The sequence below is a fragment of the Corythoichthys intestinalis genome, chromosome 2, assembly GCF_030265065.1.
Source record: "Corythoichthys intestinalis isolate RoL2023-P3 chromosome 2, ASM3026506v1, whole genome shotgun sequence".
NCBI lineage: Eukaryota > Metazoa > Chordata > Actinopteri > Syngnathiformes > Syngnathidae > Corythoichthys > Corythoichthys intestinalis.
The window spans coordinates 73,519,386-73,533,103 of NC_080396.1; the positions used below are offsets into that span (position 1 = coordinate 73,519,386).

Here is a 13,718-nt window from a genome sequence, read left to right on the forward strand (position 1 = left end):
GTGGGCCTAACTGACCTGCTATTGACGGAAATACGTGACTTCTCCATTTCAGGTGGCCGAGATGTACTCCAAAGTGTGCAAGAAGAAGAGAGGCGCGCCCGGATCGCCGCCGCCGTCCAATCCCGGCTTCAGGACCTTGGGTCGAGACCGCGACGGGGGCTTCAGTGTGGTGGTCAAGCCCCAGACATGGGCCCTCAGGGAGGGCCGGCCCCCCGCGGACCGGCGCCGCTACGAGTCCTTCGGGACTGCGGCGGCCGAGGAAGAGGAGGGTGAGGTGGAGCCGCCCTACGCCGACCCGGAAGGCGGCCCCGGCGGCTGGCGACGGGCGGCCAACTCCTGCGGAGCCACCCTGCGGCCCCGCAGGAAGAAGAGCCAGCAGCGGCAGCCCCCGCCACCGCCGCCGCCCAAGCTGCGGCACCTACCGCTACCCGGCGGCGACGGCCTCTACGAGAGCATCGGTGAGCTGGAGCGCGGCTCCGGCACCACCACTGTCTTCACCTTCAACGACGGCATGGAGATGTACGTCACTGGGCTCTAAACCGCTCCGCCGAGCCGCCTACAGGCCGTCGCGATATTCCGAACGGACCCGCCGTTTGGGCGCGGAAAGGAAGCCGACTCTCGGCGCCGAAATCAAAAGGTGTGAAAACTACTCACAAAAAGTTCGGGCGGGTAAAACCTAATGCAGAATCGGCCAGCCCTCTCAGTTTAAATGAATTGGGTGCCTATGGCTGTCAATGAGTTCATTGGTCATTGGTGATTCATGGGTCACTCACTATTGATTTTGGCCCATTTCCTCGTCAATTCATGTTAATTATCACTTCTGTTGATTCATTCATTGGCCCCGCCCTCCCAGTCCAAATAGATTGGACGTTTAGCACCGTCAAAGGCACTGAAAGATCAAGTCCTCCCAGTTTAAATGAATTGGACGTCTGTCTTTGTCAATTGCAGGCAATGACTTCATTTAGGCTCACTGCCTAGTTCATTTTAGAATACTTACAAGTCACTTCCTGTTGATTTTGGCGTATTTCCGCATCACTTCCTGTTGATTTTGGGACACTCCCTATTGATTTTGGCACATTTCCGCATCAATTCATGTTGATTTTTGGGACATTTCCACGCATAAATTCATGTGGATTTTGGAACATTTCCACACCACTTCTGTTGATTCATTCATTGGCCCCGCCCTCCGAGTCCAAATGGATTGGCTGTCTAGCACCGTCAAAGGCACTGAAAGATCAAGTCCTCCCAGTTGAAATGAAATGGGCGTCTATCTTTGTCAATTTTGGCTCAGTGCCTAGTTTATTTTAGGATACCTACTAGTCACCTACTGTCGATTTGGGCGCATTTCCACATCATTTCCTGTTGATTTTGGGTCATTTCCTGTTGATTTTAGGTCATTTTCACATCACTTCCTGTTGATTTTGGGGCATTTAGAGGTCACTTCCTGCTAATTTTGGGGCATTTCCGCAGCTCATTCCTGTTGATCTTGGGGTATTCACAAGTAGGGTTGGGCATCGTTTGAATTTGAACGGTTCCGATTCCACGTTTCGATTCCGGTTCCAAATGATTCTCCGATCCTTTTAATAAGCAGGGTAAAAAAAAATTGTATAGTTTATATTAATTTCTTGACTTCTCAATTATTTTTTAAATTATATGAACTTTCAATTAGCTATGAATTTCTAACAGGGCTATTTTTAACTTGTATATAAATATCAGTCTTTGAGCTTAGTCTTCAAAAGCTCACGGTGAAAACATTTACACATACAGTGGGGCAAATAAGTATTTAGTCAACCACCAACGGTGCAAGTTCTCGTACTTTAAAAGATTAGAGAGGCCTGTAATTGTCAACATGGTTTAACCCCAACCATGAGAGACAGAATGTGGAAAAAAAACAACTGAAAATCACATTGTTTGATTTTTAAAGAATTTATTTCCAAATTAGAATGGAGAATAAGTATTTGGTCACCTACAAACAAGCAAGATTTCTGGCTGTCAAAGAGGTCTAACTTCTTTTAACTCGGTCTAACAAGGCTCCACACGTTACCTGTATTAATGGCACCTGTTTTAACTCATTATCGGTATAAAAGACACCTGTCATAATCTCCCTCGATCTGGGGCTCCATGTAAGATCTCACCCCGTGGCGTCAAAACAAGAACGGTGAGCAAAAATCCCACAACCACACGGGGGGACCTAGTGAATGACCTACAGAGAGCTGGGACCACAGTAACAAAGGCTGCTATCAGTAACACAATGCGCCGCCAGGGATTCAAATCCTGCACTGCCAGACGTGTCCCCCTGCTGAAGAAAGTACACGTCCAGGCCCGTCTGCGGTTCGCTAGAGAGCATTTGGATGATCCAGAAGAGGACTGGAAGAATGTGTTATGGTCAGATGAAACCAAAATAAAACTTTTTGGTAGAAACACAGGTTCTCGTGTTTGGAGGAGAAAGAATACTGAATTGCATCCGAAGAACACCATACCCACTGTGAAGCATTGGGGTGGAAACATCATGCTTTGGGGCTGTTTTTCTGCAGAGGGACCAGGACGACTGATCTGTGTAAAGGAAAGAATGAATGGGGCCATGTATGGAGAGATTTTGAGTGAAAATCTCCTTCCATCAGCAAGGGCATTGAAGATGAGATGTGGCTGGGTCTTTCAGCATGACAATGATCCCAAACACACAGCCAGGGCAACAAAGGAGTGGCTTCGTAAGAAGCATTTCAAGGTCCTGGAGTGGCCTAGCCAGTCTCCAGATCTCAACCTCATAGAAAATCTGTGGAGGGAGTTGAAAGTCCATGTTGCCCAACGACAGCCCCAAAACATCACTGCTCTTGAGGAGATCTGCATGGAGGAATGGGACAAAATACCAGCAACAGTGTGTGAAAAGCTTGTGAAGAGTTACAGAAAACGTTTGGCCTCCAGTATGGCCAACAAAGAGTACATAACAAAGTATTGAGATGATTTTTTGGTATTGACCAAATACTTATTTTCCTCCATGATTTGCAAATAAATTCTTTAAAAATCAATGTGATTTTCAGTTTTTTTGTTTTGTTTTTTCACATTCTGCCTCTCATGGTTGAGGTTTACCCATGTTGACAATTACAGGCCTCTAATATTTTCAAGTGGGAGAACTCGCACAATTACTGGTTGACTAAATACTTATTTGCCCCACTGTATTCTTTTGCCTATGTTTTAAGATGTCTTATGCTGCAGTCATTTTTACATGTTATTGAACTCCCATAATTGGCTAACCTGGTGCAGAGTATCAAACAAACGAAGAAACAAAAACAACTAGTAAAACCCAGTCCAGATTAGCAGAGGGGACAGTATAAAATCAGAAACGGTTTTTGTTTAGGAAAATGATCATATCTGCCTTCTCAGGCAGCAAACGTGGTTTCCTGCAGTGGAGAACACAGGCTCACTGGGTGTAGATGAAGCTTGAACACATAAATATGAGAAAACGAGAAAAAGTCGCAAATATTACATAGGGGTAAGGTAGTTGTGAGCCGCTACACACTCTACATACATGTACCTTTGCTGCGAGCTATGACGAAGCATTAGTATAAATTCTTCTATTGATTATAATTTGATGTAGAACAGGCAAAATAATAAGGATTTCCTTATTTGTAAAACCGATTCTAAAACATAAGATGCTTTTAATACTTCTGATATTAACGGCGGCGGCAACGCACTACGTAAAGTAAGTAGCTGCTTATATAGCCTGATGTAATAATACGACCTATTCTCATACTATTCCATCATCTACCTTTTAATCCAGGATCGGGTCGCGGGGGCAGCAGAAGACAGACGTAATTTATTGTTTTACCTACCCACTTCTGACTATTTGGAGGACTGGCAAGGCTTGTCAAATAGGGGGCCCTCAGCTATGCACTACTCGGCACGTGTATCCCATGAAGCCGCAGGTGGTTAATCATATTGGTCGTGCAGCCGCCTTTGCATGATATGGCTGTGTTGCAAATGTTGCACTGAGCTGACTGGTCATTTTTCTTTGTGAAGTAGAGCCACTTTTGAGGGCTACAACACCGTGTCCATGGTTGAAATTAAGTTGCAATGCATAAACACGCTTCATGTGGTTTCTTCTTCGTGGTGTTCGGCAGCTATTTTTTTCCGATCTGCGGTCATGGGCTCGAAACATGGAATCGAAATTTTAAAATTCGAACGGTTCCAGGAGCATCGGAGAATTAGTCCCGGATCCCATAGATGCTTGATGCCCAACCCTATTCAGAAGTCACTTCCTGTTGATTTGGGGGAATTCACACATCATTTCTGTTGATGCATTCATTGGACCTTCCCAGTCCAAATGGATTGGATGTCTATCTTTCTCAACGGCAGGCAAGGAGTTCATGTTGGGTTATTTTCTTTTTAGGGCTGCAGCTATCGATTATTTAGGTAATCAATTAATCTATCAATTAGGTAGTTTAAATTATCGATTAATCGGAATACGAACATTTAATGTGTTGCAGAATTTTATGATATGTTAAACAAACAAGTGTTTATGCTTGAAATAATACTCTGGCTTGCTAAGATGACACTTTAAAAAGAGTATTAAATGCAAATACAAAATTAAATTTCTTGATTGTTTCTTCAAACTATGCAGAATTGCACTTTCATTCCACATGAGCAATAAATGCATTTAGTAATACATTAAAATACCTGCTCTTAGCCTCAAACGATACATACATAAAAAAGAGGATCCAAGTACAACAACAACAAAAAAGCAATTGGCTAACTTACAGTGGTATGAAAAAGTATCTGAACCTTTTGGAATTTCTCCCATTTCTGCATAAAATCATCAAATGTGATCCGATCTTTGTCAAAATCACACTGATGAAAAAAACAGTGTTTGCTTTAACTAAAACCACCCCAAACATTTATAGGTTTTCATATTTTAATGAGGATAGTATGCAAACAACGACAGAAGGGGGGAAATAAGTAAGTGAACCCTCTGCCTAAGGAGACTTAACCCTTAAATAAAGCAATTATCAGAGAATCCCAAAATTTGAAAAATAAGGTCCTAATGAAACCTTTTTTTCACATTTGTAAAAAGAAAAGTCAAAATGAATATGTGTAATAAGCCCTGTAATATCTATAACCCTTGCTAAATCCTGTTTTTTTGTTTGTTTGTTTTTTTAAATGGAACCTGCAGATGCATGTGTTGACTTGCATCCATGATTTTTATTTTCAAAAAGAAATGTCAAAATTCTGAATCAGTCTCAAAATCATGAAATTATAGGTGTATCAAATGTGATACGTTTGGCAATAAAGGGTTAAAGAGCAATTGAAACCAATTTTTACAAAACAATTTAAGTCAGGTGTTTGCCCAATTACTGATGAGTGGTTTAAAACACACCTGGTAAGAATTGTCTTGATGAGAAGCATTGTCTGATGTGCTCGGTCAAAAGAGCTGTCTGAAGACCTGCGATCAAGGATTGTTGTTTTGTATAAAGCTGGGAGATGATACAAAACCATCTCTAAAAGTCTGGATGTTCATCATTCAACAGTCAGAGAAGTTGTCTACAAATGGCGAGTTTGGCACTGTTGCTCCTTTCCCAAGGAGTGACTGTCCACCAAAGATGACACCAAGAGTTCGGCGCAGTATTTCAGAGAGGTAAAAAGAACCCTAGACTGTCTGCTAAAGACTTACAGAAATGACTGGCACAGTCCAATATCTATGTGCACACATCAACTATATGTAAAACTATGGCCAAGAGTGGTGTACATGGGAGGACTCCACGGAGGAAGCCACTGCTGTCTAAAAAAAAAAAAAAACATTGTTGCTTGTTTAATGTTTTCAAAAAGGCACTTGGACACTGCACAGGAATTTAGGCAAAATATTTTGTGGACTGATGAAACCAAAGTTGAATTGTTTGGGAGTAACACACAACGTCATGTGTGGAGGAAAAATGGAACAGCTCACCAACATAAACACCTCATCCCAACCGTGAAGCATGGTTGAGGGAGCATCATGATTTGGGGCTGTTTTGCTGCCTCAGGGCCTGGACAAGTTGCACTGAGGCCGTCTGTCAGACAGTTGAAACTAAAAAGTGGATGGATGCTGCAACAAGACAACGATCCAAAACACAGAAGTAAATCAACTTCAGAATGGTTTCAGAAGAACAAAATACATGTTCTGGAGTGTCCAAAGTCCAGACTTTAACCCCATTGAGATGCTGTGGGCATGACCTAAAGACAGTGATTCATGCCAGACATCCCAGGAATCTGACTGAACTACAGCAGTTTTGTAGAGAGAAATGGGCCAAGATTAGTCCTGAATGATGTGCCAGACTGATCTGCAGCTAAAGGAAGCGCCTGGTTGAAGTTACTGCTGCCAAAGGGGGGGCACAAAATATTAAATGTGATGGTTCGCTTATTTAATTTTATCCATATGTCACTGTCACTGATATGACATGTCTATGTCACTGAAAACCTATAAATGTTTGGGTGGTTTTAGTTAAAGCAGACACTGTTTTTTCATCTGTGTGATTTTGACAAAGATTAGATCACATTTGATGGTGATTTTATGCAGAAATTTGAGAAATTCCAAAAGGTTCAGATACTTTTTCATACCACTGTACATAGCAAAAGTCCGCTAGCTTAAATGCTATATAACGTTAACGTTTTTTTTTTTTTTTTTTTTAAACAATGCTCTTTACACATCGTTCAAACACATATTCCCACAAAAAAATTGTAAATATACCTATAAACTAAATTCCGAATGAATACAGAAACATATTCGCTCAAACAAAAACTTACATTATGTTGGTCTTAATAGAGAGCAGTTGGATTCAGCCATGCTAGACAAGTAAAAGGGCAGTGTATCCACCCAAATCAATAAAACTAAATGCAAAACTTTCAAAACAAACCATTAAAATGTCACTCTAATTAAACAAATCTTCGAATCAGTAAAATTTGATCGAAAGCTTTTTTCTAAATGAATTACTAGAGTTAATCGATCAATCGTTACAGCACTATTTGTTTTTAATTTGATTTCCTGATTTTGGGGCATTTCTGGGGAGCGTATGTGTATTACAATCACTTCCATTTCAACTGGGAAGGTTTGCAGCGAGTGATCATGTTTCACTGCCATTGAATGACAAAGACGTCTGATCCAATTTGACAATTCCAATCCTGGGATTTTTTTTTCCAGGGACAAACGTTTGAACACCACTGATTTAGGGCAACCATTTTCTCATGAAAATGATGGACCATTTTCTGTATATACGTGATTAGCACGGGAAAAAACGGGAACTTTTTGTGAGTAGCGTGACTTTGAAAAGTGGATGACTTTGCTCGGAACGGTCAGCGTACGCGCTCGACCAAGACACGTCATTTGTCCTCCGTCGTCATTTTCCGGAGCCATTAAGCAGAATTTACCAGGCGCGCAGATACGGCGACATATTGGCACACCTGGTCAATCGTATCAAAGAGGTTGGGAATCACCAGCAGCCCCGCCCCGAATATATGCTGTTTACATGACATCATGCCTTTCCCGGGCTCCGGCTCTGAGCCTTAAAAGTCCTGAGGTTTCTACGTTTTGTCCAATTTGCCAACTTGGAAGGAATCCAAAGGTTGTGAGCACAAAGAAGCATTGCGGAGCAATCGGTAACCGCCGGTTGCGCCGCTCACTGAGCCGAGCACAAGAAAGTAAGCTAGCTAAATGACGCTCTACTCCTTAAAACTCATTGGCTGCCTTTGACGGCCATCCATTCTGTCAAATTCCATTTGAGAAAAGCTGTTGGTGAAGCTGTTTTGTGGCCCAAAAATGCCACGAAATCAACCGGAAGTGACCTGGGAATGCCACAAAAGCAGTTCAAAGTGACCCCTTATCAACAGGAAGTGACACAGAGTGACCCAAAGTCAACAGGAAGTGACCTGATATCAATGAGAAGTGACGCCATATCAACAGGGAGTGACCCAGAAGTGACCCTGTATCAATAGGAAGCGGCCCCTCAAAATCAACAGGAACTGACCTGATATCAATGGGAAGTGACATAGAAGTGACCCAATATGGACGGGTAGAGACCCGATATCAACAAGAAGTGACCTGGAAATCCCCCAAAATCAACAGGACCTGACCTTATATATACAGGAAGAGACATAGAAGTGACCCAGTGTGGACGGGAAGAGACCTAATATCATCTGGAAATGCCCCAAAATCAAAAAGGTGACCCAGAAATGCCCCAAAATCAACACAAACTGACTTGACATGAACAGGAGTTGACATGGAAATGCCCCAAAAGCAATCAAAGGTGACCCAATATAAATAGGAAGTTAAACAGTGACCCAAAATCAACAGGAACTGACCTGATATCGACGGGAAGTGACACGGAATTGGTCCAAAATGCACGGAAAGTGACCCCATATCAAAAGGAAGTGACCTGGAAGTAACACGATATCAACAGGAAGTGACCCAAAAAGGCCCCAAAATCAACAGGAACTAATCTGATATCAACGGGAAGTGACACGGATAGTGACGTAAAATGGACGGGAAGTGACCCCATATTGACATGAAGTGACCTACAAGTGACCCGATATCCACACAAAAGGAAGTGACCCGATATCAATTTGGGGTGAGCCAAAATGGACGGGGGGTGACCCCATATCAAAAGGAAGTGACCTAGAAGTAACCCGATATAAATAGGAAGTGACCCAAAAATGCCCCAAAATCACCAGGAACAAACCTGATATGAACGGGAAGTGACACGGATAGTGACCCAAAATGGATAGGATGTGACCCCTATTGATAGGAAATGACCTAGAAGTGACCCGATATCAATAGGCAGTGACCTGGAAATGCGCTAAAATCAATAAGAACCAACCCAATACCAACGGGAAGTGACACGGAAGTTACCCTAAATAGACGCAATGTGACCTCACATCGATAGGAAGTGACCCGATATCAACAGGAAGTACCTGGAAATGTTACAAAAACAGTAGGAACTGACCTGATATCAACGGGAAGTGACTTGGATAGTGACGCAAAATGGACGGGAAGTGACCCCATATTGACATGAAGTGACCAACAAGTGACCGGATATCAACACAAAAAGAAAGGACCCAATATCAATGGGGAGTGACCCAAATGGACAGGAAGTGACCGAGTAGTGACCCGATATTAACAGGAAGTGACCCGGAAATGCCCTGAAATCAACAGTAAGTGAGACTAAAATGCCCCAAAGTGAGTTTCAGTGTTGTAAGTGGTAATCATAAAACAAAGAAAATGCGGTTCCTCTAACACCGTCAGTGGCAGCCAATGAGGGCGGCGAAGCAAACGCAAAGAAAGATTTGAAAAGCACAGCCTCCACAAATATTGGCCAGCACTTTTGGAAACAGGATTTAGCCGTAAGTCGAAGGACTCCATGACTAATCAAAATAGCGGAAAGCTCAGGGACCGAGAGAACAACAACCGTGAGAGGATTTCAACCCAAACATGTTCACGCTCGTACTTCAAACGTCTACGTCTTCTTTATCTTTTAATATTATTTACCGTTTCAACCCCCCCTTTTTTTAATGGCAAATAAAGTATTCTATTCTCAAAATAAATTCCAATAGGAAGCTCCAAAAACTCAACAATGTCTTGTAGGTTTATTGACTACACTGGTCGAAAAAATGTATAACATATCTGTTCTAGAGATTTTTTTTTTTTTAAATGGCTAAATGTCTTTGGTGACATGGATCGGAAAAATGAAAAATGTTAGTGCTGGTTTTCACGATATTTCATGCTTATGTTTAATTGCATTGGTGTAATTATAAAATATCAGTTTTACAAGTTACTGCATTTGACACGACACCATTTATGAAATGTGTCTACATTTTGTCCACTTCCAAAACACCAGGATATATGACCTCTGTGAAGTTTGCCCCCCATCAGACACATATATATGGCGGAAAACACTCAGGTGACTTGAAGTTCCGCTCTGAAACCCCCAATTTGGCCAAATTTCAAAATTGTCCAATATGCATGTGTGTTACTGTACATCATTGGAAAGCTTATAATCTCAATTTTCTGGGAGAAGAAAATTTTTGCACAGGAGGGCATTTAAAAAGAAAAAAAAAATTAAACAGCAAAACCTTAACTGGAGGTGAGAGCATGAGAGAGCATAATTAAAGACACCATGATTTTAACAAAATATTATCGCGTACTTACCTCTTTTCGATCCAAAAACTCCATGTAGCATGTCTCACCAAGTGTCAAGACACAGCTGTGAATGGCCACAGCCAGATTTTGGGGGGATTTTATGGGTCAAACATGGTAATTCCGTCAGAAAATGATGTCCCTGGTGCGAAATTCACTGGTAAAGATGTGGAAGAACAAACAAATGTTCAGTTATAGAGATGGCTTGAGTGTCGAGGGCTGAAAAAGACGACCGACCTGATCCAGAATTAGCTTTTTTATCAACACCTTTTTCATGTGTGCATTGCCTTACGCCACTAACAATGACATTCTCCTGTTTCAATAATCTATCCTTTTCCACCATATGCCCTATCTTTCATATATATTATTTGCTCTGGCTGTCTTACGTCTCTGACCGTTCTTGGAATTTACATTGCTATTTTTGTGTAGCGATCGCAAGTGCTACTCTGTAACAGCCAACGAACAGTTTTAATTTTTTCATTAATAACTCTAAATTCTATAATTTATTTACACTTCCCACTTACTAAAGTTGTTTTTTTACAACAGAAAAGGTAATTGGCAGTCAGATACCATTATAATTTTTTCAGGTCATTTATTGTCAGAAAGAAGCAGCACGGCAAAACGCCACGCTAAAAAAAAAAAAAAAAAAAAAAAAAAAAAGTATAAATATCAAAATGGCTTATCTCATCGTCCTCTGAAGGACCATGGCCCCCAACAAAATGTTTACTGCATGTGAAATGTGAATGGCTTCACCTTCCTGGCGTTAAACTGGTCTTTTGCAGTCTGCGCAAGTTGATCCATTCTTCAGATTTTTTCCTCTGAGTTTTTGGTTTCGGGAAACGTATGAAGAAAACATCCTTCATATGTGGTAATGTCTAGGGTCGTTTTTACAAGTTCCATAGCAGCAGTGTTTGATCAGCATTCTCTTTTTTGAAAGATTACTGGAGAAAACAAGCAGAAATAACATGGTTTGTATGCGAGGGCATGTCAATGATGTCCTACTACCATGTTACGATGGCAACGTCACGGTCTAAAAATAGCATTCGTGCGGTACGCTATTGACCCGGAAATGTTTTCCTTTCCCAACAGCAACAGCAGTGCTGGGTGAACTTTGGATGACCTAAAAAAAATATTTGTCGTAACTGCAAAACTGTGGCAGCACAAACGAACGGCACCATTGCGGTTCCATTCTGCCGTATATGGGGGGGCTGTGTGATGTCATCAGTACAAAATAAAAGCAGACTATCTAAAAAAAAGAAGAAAAAAAACATAGCGACACAAACGAAAATTTTTACAGCACAAACGATGGACACATTTGTATCAGGTTTAGATAAAAAAATGGTTGACCTCAGATTGACCAATAGAGAATTGTAAATATCTCAAAAACAGCACAAGCGTAGCACAAATGGCTGACATTTTTATATAAATTTGCGTCTGGTGGGGGTCCAACTTCACGGAGGTGGATTTATACAATACATTTTGCCTAAATAACTTGGATTTGAATATTTAGGCCAAATACGGTATCTCAAAAAATATAACCAATGGACACTTTTCACCTCATATTTCTTTTACGGCGACCCAAATTTACTCAATTCTCACTTTTGCTTATAAAGCAGTGCTATCAAAAAAAGGAGAAAATTCATTTGCTAACTAATTAGCTAATCGTGCGCTAATCTAGTTTACCTTAAAAAACAAAACAAACGGCACGATAATAAAGAAGATGTGCACATTTGCAAGCGAAAGCTGTGACGTTTTGCTCAGTCTACCTTTTAACACAAAAACGTCACAATTTTTGGGGGGGTTATACCCCCGAACAAACTGGCATTTTCACCTCCACCACCACGGCGGCGCCAACACTCGCCGTCTGTATATGAGCTGTTTTACTTTGTCGAGCCTGTCCAGCACTTTGCCTGCTACGCGTTGCATGCTTAAAAAAATAAAAAATAAAATCCAGACACTGGCAAGTTGTACTTATCTCAATGTTTTTTTTCTATGGTTGTTCCCCTCTCTGTGTTCAAATGTTGCAGAAAGAAGAAAAAAAAAAAAGCGTCACACCTGCTGGACAATGATTTGGATGCAACGTGTGTGATGATACTGTCTGTTCATGCAATGTGTATGTACAATACAAAAGAGAAAGAATAAATATATCATCAGTGTCCAAAAAAAAATCTATCTTTTTCTATAATGTTGTCTTCTGGAATGAGTAATCTTGTGACAAAAAAAACAAACAAACAAAAGAAAAGCCTTCCCGTGTGTTGCTCAGTGTTTTATTTTTTGCGGCGGCGGACGACAGGGTCTGCGTGTACTTTAAAAGATTGTAATGTTTTATATCCAGATTAATATTCATCAAATGTCAGTCGAGTTTATACTTTTGTAATAAAGTAGCACTTGAAAAACACAGTCTGGCTTATTCTGAAAGTGGAGAACCTTTATTGAAAGAGCTAGAAGCTAAAAGTGGTGGCCATCTTGATGGAAGCAGTGGTCATTTTCTCCACTAAAATACTTCAGTCATGACGGATTTTCAAACAACAAACCGTATTAACATGGCTGGATTTTGAGGGGAAAAAATTGAATCATTTTCCCACCCTAAGTTTACAATTATTTTACCACATTGCTGACGATGATGAAAAGCTAAGCTGATTGAAAGTGGAGCAATCTCCATTGGCTAAAATGTTACATTTATGGAATGGCACTGACTCAAAATGGCCGAAGTGTAATAATGGGCATCCGTTGGCTCAAAGCAGGCATGAAGCATCTCTCTCCAGTTCACTGCCATTAGGTGCGTATGACACCAAAAAGCATGTTTCTTTCATATTTCGTGCAGGGTTTTATGCTCCTGAATGAAATGGACCGCTTAGATGTGTGTGTCGATCGTTTTATATATATTTAATTTTTTAATCCCGCGCCATGAAAATGAGTAACTTCCGGCTCCAGTCTCAGGTTTAGGACGAATGCGAATGTGACGTCACCCAGGTCAGCATCTCACAATACAACAGCATGCAGATGGACTCCGGATTCAGCTGACTTTGCGGATTAATTCATTTATTTTTCGCATCACGCCAGCCAAATGTGCTGCAGATGGTTGTGGCCGGAACAGGGCTGTACAGTCCCGGTGTTCTGATGAATGGGTATCCCGGTCGAATTGATATCCAAAGCACTACTGAGCATGCGCACGACAACCACGCCCCTCTATTTTATAGTGCCTTTTGACCACGAAACTTTTTAGGTGTATAATTACGTATATGCACGACAGACTACAATAGAATATTGATGATATTGCGCGATAACAGCGTTAGGACGTTAGCGTCTGATAAGCAGTAAACGGGTGGGTCGCCTGGGTTTTAATAGTGTTCATTGTTCAAAAAAGAATATTGACATTATAGCGGGAGTATCTAATACAGTGTATCACAAAACTGAGTACACCCCTCGCATTTCTGCAGATATTTAAATATATCTTTTCATGAGAGAACACTGACAAAATGACACAATGAAAAGAAGTCTATTTGCAGCTTATATAATAGAGTTAATTTATTTTCCCCTCAAAATAACTCAAATTTGTAGC

The 13,718-nt window shown here is 41.2% G+C and overlaps 1 protein-coding gene across 1 annotated transcript in view; it reads left to right on the forward strand.

The window, feature by feature from the left end:
• si:dkey-70p6.1 (uncharacterized protein LOC570575 homolog) overlaps nt 1-12,552 on the forward strand; it is a 36,419-nt gene extending 23,867 nt beyond the window's left edge. Inside the window, exon 7 of the mRNA XM_057829830.1 lies at nt 53-12,552. Coding sequence (XP_057685813.1) covers nt 53-538 — 486 coding nt within the window. The 3' untranslated portion in view covers nt 539-12,552. The remainder of the gene's footprint in view (nt 1-52) is intronic.
• The last annotated feature ends 1,166 nt before the right edge of the window (nt 12,553-13,718 follow it).